At 44.7% G+C, this 16,923-nt stretch overlaps 1 protein-coding gene across 3 annotated transcripts in view; it reads right to left on the reverse strand.

Annotated features, from left to right (window-relative positions):
• Positions 1-14,507, reverse strand: part of KCNJ2 (potassium inwardly rectifying channel subfamily J member 2) — a 19,452-nt gene extending 4,945 nt beyond the window's left edge. For 2 of the 3 annotated variants that reach the window (XM_067020843.1, XM_067020845.1), the window contains exons 1-3: positions 13,594-13,771; positions 6,982-8,434; positions 1,173-1,265 (exon numbers count right to left, since the gene is read on the reverse strand). In XM_067020843.1, the coding sequence (XP_066876944.1) occupies positions 1,173-1,265; positions 6,982-8,214 (1,326 nt within the window). In that variant the 5' untranslated portion in view covers positions 8,215-8,434; positions 13,594-13,771. Of the gene's footprint in view, positions 1-1,172; positions 1,266-6,981; positions 8,435-13,593; positions 13,772-14,435 lie in introns of those variants that run through there. The other variant, XM_067020844.1, reaches the window with a different exon arrangement.
• Between the last annotated feature and the right edge of the window lie 2,416 nt (positions 14,508-16,923).

The raw sequence follows: 16,923 nt of genomic DNA on the forward strand, positions 1-16,923 counted from the left end.
TCCATCATTATTATTCTTACTATTTAGTAACGCTTGTGCTGAGGCTGGCTCACCTTCTCTAAACTCCTCCCTTCCAGATTCTTCTTAACTGTCCCTCTCTTCACTTCCACAACACTTCTACTCCTCTAGCCTCCAAAGCAGATGACTGACTTTTCCAGTTCTAGGACTGCCCGTCTTGCATCCTGGGGAAACCCTGTGTCCCAAACAGACCAGGACAGCTGGTCAACCTATTCCAGAGCCAGGTACTGTGATAATTTTATTCAACCATGCCTTGTAGATATCACCTTATAATTATATAAAAATGTTTAAGTCATTATAACAAACCTCATATAGTGGCTCAAATCATCAGGTCACTAGGCTCCATGATCTAAACTATTTTGAAGGAAAAAAAAAAAAAAAGATTCTGGCTTCTTGAAATATGCTAATTATGGACTTGGTTCTTTACTTCACTAAAAATGCATAAAGCTAGGCTTTCTTTTTTTTTTCGTTTCTTTTGTTTCTTTTAATTTGGGAAAGCAAATCTGATTGATGTAGTCAGTGTTTGGAGCTTTAATATGGAAATTTCTAGAGAGAAACATGTTTTCTTCTTTGTGAGTATTATCTGGAGGCTGTTGCTTAAAGAGGCTGGGGTTGGGAGGCCTTGCTTGGCTTTCACTGAAAAGAAGGCCTAAGCAGAAAAACTCTGAAATTCCACCCTCGCCTTTTCTTTTTGTACACATATTTAATTTCCTTTTTTTTAAAGTAGAGGTGGGACTCATATAGCACTCAACTTGTTGCCTGGAGTTACCATCCTGTATCTTTTTTTTTTTTTTTTTTTGTAATATCTTTATTGGAGTATCATGGCTTTACAATGGTGTGTTAGTTTCTGCTTTACAACAAAGTGAATCAGTTATACATATACATATGTTCCCGTATCTCTTCCCTCTGGCGTCTCCCCCCCATCTTGTTTAATGGGACCAATCACCAAGCGGATCATGTTACACCTTTGGGGGCCCACAGCTGGAGGACAGCAGAAGTGTGTGACGTGGTAAGGTGCCTGCCATTCGGTTAGTAACAGGGCTTTGTGGTTTCACCTCGGGACAGGCCTCAGCAATTCCTAGTTAACTGAAATTAACCTGAAGTTTGAAATTTACCTAAATCCCACAACCGATGCGTATTTGTAATTAATCTACCTTTGTGAGTTGTCCTCTCTCCTCAGGAACCCAGGGAGCTATTGTAGAGCAGGTTATGAAGGAGGTGGGGACACTGTGCTCATGTATAGCATCCTATGCGGAGAAAAAGAATACATTTGCATCACCAAGGAGAATAAAAACTGAGAAGCAGAAAGGCCTGAAACAAAATGAGGAAACTTTTCCCAAGAATGCCTCCAAATGGAAAGTGTAGAATAATGATAAAAAGCTCAGCCCAGTGCTAAATGGTCTCCGTTTCTTTTTTTAATTGAAATATAGATGATTTACAGTGTTGTGTTAATTTCTGCTGTACAGCAAGGTGATTCAGTTATACATATGTATACATTCTTTTTCATATTCTTTTCCATGATGGTTTATCCCAGGATATTGAATACAGTTCCCTGTGCTGTACAGTAGAACTTTGTTGTTCATCCATCCTGTATCTAATCGTTTGCATCTGCCGACCCCAACCTCCCAGTCCATCCCTCCCCCATCTCCCCTCCCCCTTGGCAACCACAAGTCTGTTCTCTATGTCTGTGAGTCTGTTTGTGTTTCGTAGATAAGTTCATTTGTGTCATATTTTAGATTCCACATATAAACGATATCATATGGTACTTGTCTCTCTCTGTCTGACTTACTTCACTCAGTGTGATCATCTCTAGGTCCATCCATGTTGCTGCAAATTACACGGGCTCAGTTTAAAGCTCAGCTCTAATACTTACTAGCTGTGTGTGCTTACACAAGATACTCAGCCTCTGGGCCTCAGTGACCTCATTTCCTTTTTTTTTTTTTTTTTTTTTTTTTGGCCGCACCACACGGCTCGCGGGATCTTAGTTTCCCAACCAGGGACCAAACCCGGGCCTTCTGCAGTGGAAACTCGGAGTCCTAACCACTGGACCGCCAGGGAAGTCCCCTCTTTTCCTAAATAGGGATAATAATCATGCACACTCCAGAGGGTTGCTCTTAAGATTAAATTATTCAATACTCATAAAGAATGTAGAACCATCTTCGAAACATAGTAAGGGCTTTATTAAAAGAAAAATATTTGTTAAAGGAAAAATATTAAGGAGCAATCCATATTTCAGGATGGGGATTTTCCTCAGTGTTTCCAATGGTGGAAAACAGTTAAGCTATTTGAAATTTGCCAGAGGAATTGACATTTTCTCTGAGACTACAGATCCTTGGTACCTTGGTGCCCTGATACGCTCTATAGCTTAGTGGATTAAACTAAATCTAGAAGCACATAAAACCTGAATTTGCATACCTGCTCGATGATTTATTAGCTTTAAAATCCAGCCTCAGTTTCTTCCTGTGTAACAGAGGTCAATACATTATAGACCATGTGCCAAATCTGGCCCACCAGCTGTTTGTATAAGTAAAGTTTTATTGACAGACAGCCGCACCATTTGTTTTTGTATTCTCCATGGCTGCTTTTGTAGTACCAGGGCAGAGACGCATAGTTCTGACAAAGACTGTTCCACAAAGCCAAAAATATTTACTATCTGGCCTTTTAGGGGACATATTTGCCAACTCTGATCTATTGCACGAGACTATAATAACCTGATTTGGTTTCAGGGCAATGAAACAATCGAAAGCCAGAACCCTACCCAGTTAGGCGCAATAAAGAGCAACTTCTGTCCTCACATAGAGACTCAAAATCTAAACCTTACACATTTTGTTAGATTTGTTTGCTTGTTTCTCGGTCTTTTCTATCTAGGCCATTCTGTCCGAAAACAAAAGATGAGCTTGACTTCCTCTTACTTGGATGAAAGTAATCTGCCACCCCACACCTGTTTCGGTGATTTCTATGGCTCTATTCCTCCAAACTATCAGGGTTTATGCCCTCTTGTTTGGGAACCTTTGCTTTCTATCTCAGGGATGCTACAGCAACCATACAGGGAGCCCAAAGATTCTTGCACTGATTTGTTTTCAATTTTTAATTTTTTATTTAGAAATAATAAAATAAGACATAATATATAAAAATATGTACAATCCATGGTGTGTGCAGTACATTAGGAAGACTTTAGATACAAAAAGACAGCAAATGGGAAAATAACAACTCTCACAATTGTCAAAGGCCGGGATTGTTCAGTTCACCGCAGCCCAGAGCTGAAGCCCAACGTAACTCGAAAAGGGATTCTAGTTGGGAGTGAGTGACTAGGCAACACTTTTTTTTTCTTTTTTTTTTTTAACCTTAACATTATTGGACACAGAGTGAAAAAACACTCACTCTGTTTCTCAGAACAAGCTTTTTACCTTTACTGAGTGACTTACCATCAAATATGAACCAACATTTGTTTTTTCTAAGAGTGACATGATTTAGGGGACAGAACTCACTGAATAAACATCAAGGTTTGAGGTGGGAGTTGACAGGGAAGAAAGGAAGTGAAGGGAAGAAATAATGCATTGATAGAATTGAAAAAAAAAAAGATAAAACAAACTTTCACCAGGAATTTGGAAATGGTTTCAGAGTTATGGGTGACATCCTTAAAATGTCTGATTCAAGTATACTCTTAGAAGGATAGAAAACTATTCCTTTCTCAATAATCAAAATAGAATTCACTTTGTCTACCTTTTCTTTAAAAATAGGATAACCAGGAATCTAGTCCTCCTCCCAAAAATATAATGCCCATCCAGATATGGGCAAAAATTCTTTAAAAGGGAATAATTCCTAAGTAAATTCAATGGGGGTTTGCTTGTCACGGAGAAGCCAACACAGATCCCGGAACAGACCCCAGATATTCACAGTGAGTCTCCTCAACCTGCATTCCAATGACATGTGTGCATTAATGAAGGAAACCCAGTCAATGACAAATGTTTTGAAGGTAAAATGCAGCAAAAAAACAAAACCAAAAACAAAAACCGTTGTGCATTACCTGTGTCTTGGCTCTTGACAAAATAAAAAATTAAAAAAAATTAAAAATTAAAAAAAAATAATTGCCATTTAAAGCTTGTAACTGTGAAAATACTAATAACTAGAAAAAGCTTTCAAATCAACAGTCCATGCTGAAATAAATAACAGAAGAACATAGCAATACGAACCTTATAAGGCTGGTAAATATTTGCTAAAACCATGCTAACCGGTAGCATATAGGTACTAGCTCTCAGAAATTGCTGCACTGAAATTATACTTTCTATGGCAATTTTTTTCCCTTTACAGACTTCTATTTACATTTGGCTTTAAATATGAAAATATCTGATAAACTTTATAAAATGTACACTTTAAAAACATAGCTTCTGCAAAATTTTCTTGAAAAAAAAAAAACAAACAAACCTGTGCACCAGAAATTTTAGATTTTTTTTCTCTTTTTCAGAAAGAAGTTGCAAGAGTTCCCTCCCTCATTCTTGACCCCTACCCACCCCCTTTCAAATATCTCAAGTCTTTTAAGTGGCAGAGCTGTGTGATGGGAAGGTGCCTTTTCTGTGGTCACCCCCATTCTCCACTGAATCTTCATTTAATTTACAGACCACTGAATACTCTTTGGTTTGATTATTTTCCTTTGCAAAAATATCGAAATAGCAGCAGCTGAAACCGTCAACATCCTCTGTCAATGGCCGAACATTTGCCGTTTACAGAAGAAGGTAAATTCTGTGCCCACGCAATCCCTCCAACTCTCTAAACAACCTCCCTAATCTGCCTTTAAGTTTGGACTTAAAATAACATCCACTTGCTCGATATCTCTAACTTGGTTTCAGTAAAAGTAACTCCACAGTGTTCAAACCCATCGACTCTGAAGGCTGAGAACAGCAGAGACTGTCCGATTATTGCAGGCACCGCATTCAGATATATGGCTGTTCAAGAACCAGAGACCATCACAGACAACAGTTTACAAAATACAGGATATTCTAGAACAAGCTGTTTTTTAATGGCATACAGGGATATAATACCGTAAGAGAGTTGATTTTGAGATGCCAATTAAAATGAAAAGTCAGCAACCCCAGAATTCACAAATAAGGAACTTTAAACCAAAAGAGAGTTCCATTATGTTGAGCTAGAGCAGAAAACAAAACAAAATGTTTCTAGCAAGTCAGGCAGCCAGGCAGGAGAGGCTTCTGGAAAACAATGTGCCCTAAGTAGCCTGCTCTAGGGCTCCACGGGCAAAAGGGATCAGCTCAGATTCAACGATGAGTGTGCATCCATCAAGGGGAAAGGACCCTTTTAGATCATTATCTCCTTTACTTGTGACTCTGTTAGAATTTTTATGGCTCTTGTTGACCCTAAATTACCGAGACATTTTCATTCCTACTCTGTACCATTAGAAAAAAAAAAAAAAAGAAAGAAAGCAATGTTCCCCTCCCTCCTGAATACTTGAGCTGATGAGCTACATCAAAATGGCTCTTCTGCATCTTCCCACCTTCCCACTTGGGCATTCACAGCCCCCTTGGATGCTGTAGGACTCAGTCCAGACAGCCTGATCGTAAGAGCCAGCCTAGAGGCCAGGCATGGCATCTTTTGGAAGGTGAAGTCAAGCTGCAGATGTACCAGCTGTCAGGGCAAGGAATTCAGCCGCAGGGGTATAAACGTATTGATCTTTCAAGTTGGATGGCTCAGCGTCAAGGATGCCGACTCATTTCAACCTAGGTCTTGTCTTCTGGAATAAATTTTGGAATGTGCAAAAAATGGAAAAACCCAGAAAAAAATCTAAGGGCACATCACCGTCTCTCCACGTCGTATGCGTTCACCTGGCTAGCACCACCTCGAACGAAAGAAAAGATGTTTATATCGTGTGTGTGTGTGAGTTTTTCTTCCCCTGTCTTCTTCCTCCTATAACGTGAAAGTTACATGAAGGAACAGAAATGTAAAGCATGGCACTTACTCGACTGTGTGTGTGATGCTCTGTTTTCTGAATAAGGTGCAAAAGGAGAGGGCAGTTCGAGGTCTTGCTGAGGTTCAAAGTTATTGTCTCTTGATTTCAAGGCAGCCGTGGGGCTTTCTCTCCTTTTAGTATAAGCTCCACTGTGCAAAAATGTGCATTATCTTTGGTATTTATTTTAGGTAGTCTAACTGAAAATTTGAGATCACCATTAACATCATGGAGAAAAAAAATAAAATAAAACAATAACAACAAGCCAGAGGCTACCATTTGGCTAGTGTTACATAATGCCCTTATGTAACCGGAAAGAGATTGACAGAGAGAGACAGAGAGAGAGAGAGAGAAATCAATTCTAGCAAACAAATTACTGGCCTCAAAAAAATCAGGCTCTCGTTTTGGCAACTAATAGCCAAATACTTGCCACTTTGAAGCGCCTATCATGAGCTCTCAAGAAAGTTCAACACTGACTTTTTAAATTACACACAAGAAAAACTACACCGCAACAGTACAACGTGTGTTCGTGTAGTTAGCAGCTTTTCAAAAGTTAAGGCAGAGTCTTGCCTTGAAAACATTTAAAAATGTGATGCCATTTAAAAACATTCTTGTTCCCTAAAGAGAAGCATTCTGGAGACGTCAAATACCCAACCAACCAAGGCTTGCCTGCAAGTTCAAGTTTGGTATGAAAACACAAGACAAGACGTAAACACCCCATAACTTATTCTACAACGTGTTATGTGCCATCGGGTCACGGGGGGCAGGCATGTTTAGTGCTTTAGGTTCATCTCTGAGCCTACAGTCTTTCTTTGAAAGCATGGTGCTATAGCCTCAGTCCCTCGTGGTCACTTGTCTCAAACCACCTCCTCACCAGTACCGTCGTCTGTGTAACTGCTTTGGGCCTTTGACCAACAGACTGTGTTTCAAGGTAACTATTCCCAAGGAGGAATGAGTCATATCTCTGACTCTCGCCGTAAGGGCCTGGGCTCTAGGGGTACACTTGCCTGGTTGTGAAGGTCTATGTCAGGGGGCGTGTCCGTACTCGTGCTCTCTGGGACCCCGTTTTCACTGTCTTCTTCCTCTTTGCTTGTGAGGGCAACCTCATTTTCATAGCAAAAGGAGTTAGCGTTGGAGAGGATGTACTTCTTCTCCGCTAAGTCCCTGGCGCTACAAAGGGGAGTGTTGGGTACTTCGTAAGTCTTGTGGAACCTCGAATAGTCCACTTTGTAGTAGTGCTTCTCCTCGAAGAGGACGGGCTCGTAGCGGTGGCCCCAGAGGATTTCGTTGGCCAGGTACGAGCTCCGGCACTGCGTGGTCATGGCCGTGGCCTCCACCATGCCTTCGAGGATCACCACGATTTCGAAGTCCGCGTTGTCGATGTCCTGTTTGCTCAAATCGTATAAAGGGCTGTCCTCGTCTATCTCGTGGACGATGGTGATGGGGGACACCAGAAATATGCGGTCAATGCCGCTGTCAAAGCCGACGTTGATGTCTATCTGATCCAGGGGGATGTACTCCCCTTCGGAAGTAATCCTGGATTTGAGGAGCTGTGCTCGCACGTGAGCTTCCACCAGGTGGCTTTTCCGAAGGTTGCCCACCCGCCACATCAGACAGAGCTTGCCATCCCTCATGGCGATCACGGCATTGTGGCTGAAGACCAGGGTCTCGTTTCTCTTCTTGGGCTTGGCCATCTTGGCCATGACCGCGCCGATGATAAAGGCGTCGATGATGCAGCCCACGATGGACTGGAAGACCACCATGAAAACGGCCACGGGGCACTCGTCTGTGACGCAGCGGAAGCCGTAGCCTATGGTGGTCTGCGTCTCGATGGAGAAGAGGAAAGCGGCCGTGAAGCTGTTGACCTCGGACACGCACGCTTTGCTCTCCTTGGACGCGTCCAGGTCCCCGTGGAGCAGCGCTATCAACCAAAACACGCAGCCGAAAAACAGCCAGGAGAGAACGAAAGCCAGGCAGAAGATAACCAGCATCCACCGCCAGCGGATGTCCACACACGTGGTGAAGATGTCCGCCAGGTACCGCTGGCCCTTCTCGCCCACGTTGATGAACTGCACGTTGCAGTGGCCGTCCTTCTTCACAAAGCGGCTCCGGCACTGCTGGCGAGTGTGGACTTTACTCTTCCCGTTCCCAAAGCCATTGGCCACCGCCAGGGTGGCCAGCTTCATGCCATCCTCCTCCGAAGAGACGATGCTGTAGCGGTTGGTACGTACGCTGCCCATCACTTCTGCTGTGGACGCCAGCGCTTCTGCTTTGGAAAACAGTCTGAGTTTTTGCAAAACCCGTTGGAGAAACAGGTTTGAATGTTCAGTGAAGACCCACACACACAGAAAAAAAGGAGAGATGGGGGTCTCCAAGAGCCTTGAGGTTCTTTCTACCAAGGTCTCTCTCCTGGCGTGCAGAGTCACCTTAGTAACTCAGCTGACATCCAGAGAACAGGTCCTACCAAAAAAGAGAGAGAGAGAGAGAGAGAGTGAGTGAGAGAGAGAGAGTGAGAGAGAGAGAGAGAGAGAGAGAGAGAGAGAGAGAGAGAGAAACAGAGAGAGATGGTTCGTTACAAAAGAAGTCATGGAAAAATGAAGTCTACTCCCCAAGGCAACATTTCCTAGTCAGACACAGGGTCAGATATAGATAAATGTCCTCTACGTTGAATTACTGGGTTTTTCGTTTCCTTGTAGCCCCAGAGAAATAGACAGAAAAGAAAATATTTTCTTATATCATTCAGAAGCATGAAGTCATTAAACACAGAAGAGTTAGTTGCTTGTGACAGTCTTTCAACTGAAATCTCAGGTCTCCCTTCCCCTATTTTTTGCCAGCAATCTGGAATATTCTACTTTACAGAGCTACCTCTCTCCTCTTATTCTCTTCCTTTGCCTTCACTACTTGCTGGGGTCCCAGGTGATTAGGGAGAAGAAAGACTTTCTAACTCCAAGGTTTGTCAGGAAGCTTTAAGAACGCAGACGTGTCGTGTCGAGAGAGCATTTCGCATGAACGCAGCATGTTAATATTAATTGAACAGCAGGTGCATGTTGAGAGAGTATGAGAGCCCTTGATGACAAGCTGAAATCCAAAAGCACCGACTATTTTGCTTAAAAGATAAAACTGAGCAGACAGCCCTTCTAATCATCTGAAAGGGATCCCACTTTCTGGAGACTGTTTGGGCTTATCCTGTCACTGCACACACCGAAAGCAGCGACTGGGCAGAAACGCCTGATAACATCTCTGTTGGCGCAAGTGATTCTGACTTGAAGACACAGGTTTACTCTGGGGGATACAGAGAGATCCTGTTGCCTAGCAATGAGAGTCCTGAAAGTCTCTGGAGACGGGACTGTCATGTGTGATGACAGGCTAGGAAGTAAGCACCTTTGTGCCCAAGGACCAGGTCTTTAGCGGATTGACATAAGGCCGGAACTCGTTTCGTGGAAGTCCAAGTCTATGTTTTCCCAAACAGAGACGACTTTGCAGTAGTAAATCATAAGGGTCCCTCAGCTGACTTTTCACTTCCAGGGCTGCTGCTTCCTCTCTGTTCCTATGGAGAATGCGCTCACCTTTACTTAATGAGAAGAAATAGTAGTTTTCAGTTTTCTCCTCTTGCTTCATCTCTCCCCACCCCAGCCCAGGTGAAAACCACCTATTGACTTTGACTTTCCAATTTTGCTCCAAAGAAACTAGCTTTTCCTGGACTCACAAAAGCCTAGGAGAAAGTCTAGGGTGTTTTGTTAACCCCAAATACAAATTTAAAAAATAAATATAGCACAGATCTGAGAAATAAAAGTGATGCTCGACTTTTCAAACCACCGAATCTCTCTCCTGTATTAAAGGGGGGCGATGAACAACAGATGGACAGGATCAGATATTTGTCAAAAGCCCTGATGACAAGCACTCCATTTTTTCTTTCTCCCCCCAAGCCACATTCAGATTAAGCACTTCACAGAACCACGTTCAGCCCAGCCAACTGCAAACAAAGAAAGCAAATCATTGATCTGTTTTCGGGCACCCCCTTAAAGAGAGGCAAGGTGCATTGTCTTTGAAAATGTCTTGTTACAGTCTTTTCACTTCTCCCTTTTTATCCAAGTTATTATGCAAGAATGTGCCCTAACACATTTTTCCTGAGATTAGTCATCTGTGAAAATTGCAATGTGTGTTACATTTTGGCAGCTTTTGACACCTAAATGATGCCTGATTTGAAAGTGCCTTTGAATTACTTTATAAAAAGAAGTTGCTGTGCCTTCCCAGCCTTCCACCTGCTTCAATGTTTTGTCTGCTTCCCCATGAAATTTGTACTTGGACAAAAGAAACAAGACTCCTATTCCTCAGGGTTCTAGATCCTGGACACAGAAAGAATTTTTTTAAACAGTGATTTCAGCTCACTTGGCTCATATGAAATTGCCAAGCATTTCTCCACAGAAACAGAGATAACAACATGACACCGAATGCAGGTGCATTTTCCAAAAAGGGGGGCGAGGGAGGCCTCATTTAAATAGTGCTTGTATCCTTGAGCTCCGCGTGGCTTCAGAATCTTACAAGCTGACACCAAGAAATTCCCTTTTCATGATTCAAAACAATCCTTCCATCTGAGTTACCATTAGGGACCATGGGTAGACAGTCTCACATTTCTTCTGACTTATTTCTGCACTCCTTCCAGATTAAAGCATAACAACCATATGAAATCTAAAGACTGAATTACGACTTTCCAAAAATCTTGACCCCAGGACATTAGTTTGAATTCCACAAAACACACACTACCAGCTTCCTACGAATAGCTTTCCGCATTTAGAATCTTGAAAAGAGCCTGTATCGAGCAACTATTATTGTCTTATTTCCATTGCTAATGACAGAATCTCTTCCATATGTGGCGCAGCATTTAGAAATTCTACCATTTCTGCCTGGAAAGGGGGAAAAGAGGTTTTTTTTGGCAAAATGGAAACTTTTGTCACTTCTAGCAGGTATGCTCCCAAACAGATTTAATGTGTGTATATGTGCACACACACGTGATATGTATTCAGACTCTGGTGGAGCTGATGACGTAGCAACAATCTAGAACCTGCCAACGTGTGAGAGGGTAATTGTCTCAATATTCCACTCTGAAGAATGTCTTTCCTCTTAACCTGCCCGCATGCCTGAATGGCTGCAAGCGAGCAGAAAACCTCCTTTTGCCTGCGCTTCTCACACTGAAAATCACCGATTCATGAGCATCTGGGAAAGTACTTTAATTAGGAATAGGGCTTTCGTGTAACTTCATCGCAGGGTTCTATTCTTGATACGTTTTTAAGAAACATTTGATTAAGAATAGATGAAAACGTCACGTGATTGGAATCCTCCGCGATGGGCATACATCAGGCGAATTGATACTTGGGGTTTGAGGAACAATGTGTAAATTCCCCCATTTTCAGCTAAAATATTTAAGGGCCTGATATAAATTTAATAGACACAGATAATCATTTTTACCCAGGGTATAACCAATGAGGTAGAAAGTATTCCTGGGAAATTGAGAGGCTACATGCGGTGCTCTTCATGTTAAGACTATTTATAGGCCGAGCCAAAATGAAGCATAAGCAATGGAAAAAAATAGTTCAGGGCTTCAATCTCAAGGTAGATGTTAAAGGAGGGAGAGCTGTGGATCCATATACACGGTCGAGGAGATAACACGGCGTAAATGAATGCATCCGAATCATTTTTACCATAAAGGAAGTATTCCCAATATGGAGTATAAAAGAACAGAAACATGTAACCATGAAGAATAAATGAGAATAAGTGGGTCCCCTCATAGGGTCGTGGTGTGGAGCAAATAAGAAAGTTTCTAAGGAAGGATAGGAAATAAGGATGGTAAAAGAAAGTGCCCTGGGATGAAAGAGAGGTCGGCTGAGTGTCTAGAGCAGCTATTCCCCTGCTGATGCCATATAGACCGGCCTGAGTGTGCTCTGGACGCACTGTGGCTATTAGAGCTCAAGGCTTGCAAAGCAACCTCTCAGAGGCTCAGTAAACAGAAGGGAGGGGGAGGGGCGGTAGGGGAGGCGGGATACCCACTCGTCTACGTGAGCCCTGTAACTTTTACACCCAACAATGCACGTAGCCTCACTCAACATGTGCACATGCTGAAAAATATACCTCTTTGGCCAACAAAAAATATACCCTAAAAAGAAAAAAGCTTTAAACAGTCTGGCTGCTCAGGTAAAGACATGGTCAGTCTCTCATGCTACTCAAAAGTCATACAAGGACTCTACAGCTAACCAGGGATTCTACAACCAGAAAGTCTGAAGGAAGTAGAAATAGCGCGCGCGCGCGCGCGTGTGTGTGTGTGTGTGTGTGCGTGCGTGTGTGTGTGTGTGTTAACGCCACGTTCACAAGAGTTCGGAACAAATATTCCTATGGAGAGCAATAATATAAAAGAAAGCTCCAGCAAAGGGGGGGGGAGGGGCTGAAAGTAAAGTGACATGACCTTGACCCCAACTCACCCCTCCTACCGTCCTTAAAGTAACATCTCTTACTCCTGAGCCTGGGGGTTTTTCCGGATAATGGCAAATATAAATAAAACACTTGGGGCAGGGTTGGAAGTGAGCAGGAAAAAGCTAGCAAGTGTACAGGTAACATACAGCAGACATACAACAGCGGTTGTTAGTGAGAGGAAATCTGACAGCCCACCGATTATTAACGTGAAAAGAAAACTAGTGGTACAAAGCAATAGGCACCCCTCGCATACCCAAAACACGTTTTCAAATAATGCCTTGTTTCCTAAAAGGTAAATTCTGAGCTTATGAAAACCCCCAGGATTCACAGTTACCATCCTATTGATAGGATTACCCAGACACAGACGATAAACTGCCCGTTTCCCATCTCGATTTTTTTTTTCCAACTGTCATGATGACTCTATGTTATGATGCAATCTTTTGCAGAATCAAGTCGTTTTGACCACTGTGCTTCCCTGAAACCACACTGTCTTCCAATTTCGGTGTTAATGTTATTACAGAGAATAACAAGTTGCTCAAGGGAGAGTGACATAGGATGTGAAAGTTTTGCAGTCTTCCGGCTGAAATCCAACGCGAGCTCCCGCTCTCTTCCCCAGCAAAGCAACTTTGAGACGCTCGCTGGGTTTGGTACTCGAAGCTACACTTGAAGCAATGACAAAGGGGCGGGGGTGGGGGGGGGGAGACGCCAAGGATCCAGACAAGCGCTGCGGCCCCAGGTTTGCCAAAGTCTGAGACCAGTACTCTAGACGCACCCGCTCTCCCTTTTTTTTTCCCCTTAGAGCGAGATGGAACAGAGGCTCCCTCGCCCTTGTCTCCAAACTCCGTATCCCGCTACAGCTGGTGCACTGGAAGTTATGAGCACAGACAGATGCTGCGGAGAAATCTGTTACAGTTGCTCAACTGTTCCAAGCATGTCTCGGTATTTTTAGCTCTGGGGGTGTTCTGGTGCGCGCACAAACTCTATAGGCATGGTCTGGGACTCCGGAGCGTGGGTGAGCGCTAAGGCAGAGTGACAGCTGGGCACCTCTGGGTCGGCGGGGCAGGGGAGGGTCGGGGAGGGCAGCCCGAGTCCACTCCCCGGGACGCACAGGCAACGAGAGGAAAGGAGGGAAGAAAACACACAGCAGCCCTTACCTGTTGCCGGCGCAGGAACATGGGGACATGGAGTGGAAGTGAGGGGTTACAGAGGCATGTAAGATCCAGGAGTTTGTACAAGCGAGCGAGCCAGGGCGAACCAGCATTCCCAAGACCCAGCTTGCCGGCGCCTGGCGGGCTGCGCGCTGGCCGGGGCTCCAGGGCGCTCTGAGCTTTCCTGGGCTCTTTTGAGGCGTCGCGAGCCACGGGCCCGCCTGGCCCCGCCCCCAGCCGCGCCGGCCAATCGCAGCGCGCCTGGCCCCGGGGACCGCGTGGGGAGGGAGGATGCTGCGCCCGCGGCCGCGGGGCTGCCGCCGGGGAGAACCTGCCGCCGCTTCCTTCCCGTCTGCCCGCTCCCCCCACCCCCCGCGCCCCGGCCGCCGGTCCGGCCGCGCAAAGGAGGGGGAAGCTGCGCCCGGCCCGGCCGGCAGCAGGTGGGAAGCTCCGCGGCCGGGCTCTTGCGGCTGCCTGGTGGCAGCCTGGCCCCTGGGCAAAGCTCCCGAGCCCTCCGCCAGCCCTCCACTTGCCCTCTTCTGTCGTCCGTGGCGGCGGGGCGGGGCGTGCGCCCCCAGAGGCTCGCGAGGTGCCAGGGTGCGGGAGAAGCGGCGGCGGCCGGGGAGGCTTGCGTTTCAGCCCTTCAGCCGGGGCGCGTCTTCCTCCCCCTTTACCCCCCTCCCACCCCCAACCCCCCCACCCCCGGACCAGCTGAGGAGCCGCGAATTAAACGGGGGAAGGGACCGCGACCGGCTCGCAGGACCCAGCGGGATTCAGACGCGCGCGAGGGGTGCAGCTGCCTGGGAGAAGCAGCTCTTCCTCCTCCCGGCTCTGGGTCAATTACTTACAAAGCGCCTAGCCTGCTCGGAAGGCTGAACCGCCCGCTCGCTCGCTCTCGCGGGGCCCGCCCTCAATCTCTGTCTGCACCAGCGCCCGGCACGCTCTGCTGATCTAAAATCAGAGCAATTAAAGAGTAATGAACTCTCTGGAACGGCGACTCCTACAGACACTCAGCGCTGCCGCGCATCAGCGCCTCCCAGCCCTCCTTCCCAGCAGCCAGGCAAGAGCATGTAGACCCTTTCCAGAGACCCTTTCAGAAGCTCTGTCAACTTCAGCGTGAACCGGGTGCGGACCCTGGAACGTTGCAGATTGAACCGTGTGTGTGTGTGTGTGTCTCAGTACTTTGGTGTCATAACGCAGCTTTGCTCTTCAAGGATATTTAGGAGTCCCCCAAGTTTGAAATCCGTGTGTGTGTGTGTGTGTGTGTGTTGAATGTGCATTTCCTCAAGCGATCAAATGTGTCTTCCGCGCAGTTTATTTAAACCTCTGAAAGGCCTCCTAGAGACGCCAAACTACCTCAACAAACCAGCTCGTATTCTGCGCGGCACAGCCCGGCTGGATTTGTGCGTGTGGGAGAGTGAAACTGACACTTCAAGGCAAGGGTCTGCGCCGGGACCCACCTCCGAGCCTCATACCCACACGCGGCCCCTAGGAGGTGCTGGTGAAATACGCTTGGGTTTTGCAGATCGCTCTTAATCCTGCCTCAGCAAGTGGGCCACTTTTCCTAGCACCGAGGAAGACGCTGAGATTCAAAGGGTCTGGAACAGGTTGCGCGCGCGGTGTCTCTCTGATAGCCAAGTGCATTGCTGTTTCATTCCATTCGCTGAGGTAGTACAGTAGTCCGAGCCCTGGTACCAACTGTCTTGCCTTTTAAAGTCCTCTCCGTGAGAATAATGCTTCACACCAGGGAGGTCTAATTTAACCTGTGTTAAGCCAAGTGTTATTTATAGACCGTTTGGATCAACTCTGCAAAAGAGATGGATGTACAGAAAGCCAGGCTGTAGCCTAAAGCTAAAAGAGCCTGGAGACAGAGGAGCTAACTCTGCATAACCAGAGGACGGAGGATGAGGTACAGCTCACTGCACTGCAATAAGCTTCCTCTGAAATGGGTTTCCTCGTGGATTTCTTCTAAGGAACAGGCAGGAGAGGTCCAATCAATCCTTCAAAGCATATTAAACCTAAATGGAAAGAGGAAGAAATTCATCCTCTATAGCTGTTCTCTTCTTTACTATGATTCAATCTATGTATCTGTAGATGGCTAAGAATTTTCCAAACCACAGGAATTCAGAGAGGCAACACTCTTATTTCCAGGTAATGAGCTGCCGTTCAAAACCAGTCACCCAGAAAGGGGTGCCATTTCTCCTGAATTAGGATTGAAATTGTTTTACTGTAATATGCCACTCTAAGTAAAGTGAATACACCCCAGGCCAGGAAAGTTTCATATGATAGGAAAAATCTTTAAAGAAATGAATGCAAAGTTACAAGATTATGGTTGTTTGTATAAATGTACTGATGGGAGGGGAACAAATAAATATATGTATTTATCTGGGCAAAGGGGCGTCTTTCTCATCAACGTCACTTTGACCTCCCATGTAACGCTATGCAGCAAGGCTTATTTGTTGAAGTAGAATATTAGAGAAAAGTTGATTATTTTAATAAGCAGCTTCCCAATCTGAATAGAATTTTCACCTTCATTATTTAGCTAAATAAGGAAACATGAAGGATTAAATTTTGTTAGTAACTGAAACTTTGTAAATTCAGGATAGCATTGATTAACTCTATTGCTTCATCTTATAAAGAAAAATATAAATGTGCATTTTAATTAATGAAAGAGACTTTTCACTATGTCCCTATTAGGAAAATTCTAGTATTCCAAAACATTCAGTGCTTGGGTAAATATACTTTTCTGGAGCAATGCGTGATACAGATTTCTCTAGTCAGAGTATATCTTTTTGGCTGAATCAGTCCTTATTTAGCAAAAAAGTCCCCAGTAGTTTTGGACACCAGTGCAGCTGAGCGTTGGGATCCATCTATGGATTAAATTTTTCCAAGGAAGTGACAGTTATGCTCTTACTGATTCCCTCCATGGTAACCACCTATAATATTAGTCACAGTCTAGATCTGCAGTGAGATTATGAATGGTCGTGTGACGCAGGAGGAGATTGTTTCACGAGGAACATAAACCTTTCCTTTGCATTTATGTAAAGATCACCAGCAGTTAGAAATATTTTCAGGTGTCTGTTAACCATCTATGCAGCCCAATTTCATAATGATAACGATGAAAAACTCCTGTTATTTGCATCTACTAGGTAGTAAGAACCACTTACTAGTCTTTGCAGTAATAATTAATAATCATAAATAAATAAATGTAATGTTGACTTGAAATGTAGATAGCATGAGTGTGCAGTCTGCTGCTATGAGGACAAGCCATCCACTAGGGTATTTTAAGCCACTGAATGTAATCTTACCCGTTGGGAAACGGCTTTGGCAATTTCA

This window comes from Kogia breviceps, chromosome 19, assembly GCF_026419965.1.
Source record: "Kogia breviceps isolate mKogBre1 chromosome 19, mKogBre1 haplotype 1, whole genome shotgun sequence".
NCBI lineage: Eukaryota > Metazoa > Chordata > Mammalia > Artiodactyla > Physeteridae > Kogia > Kogia breviceps.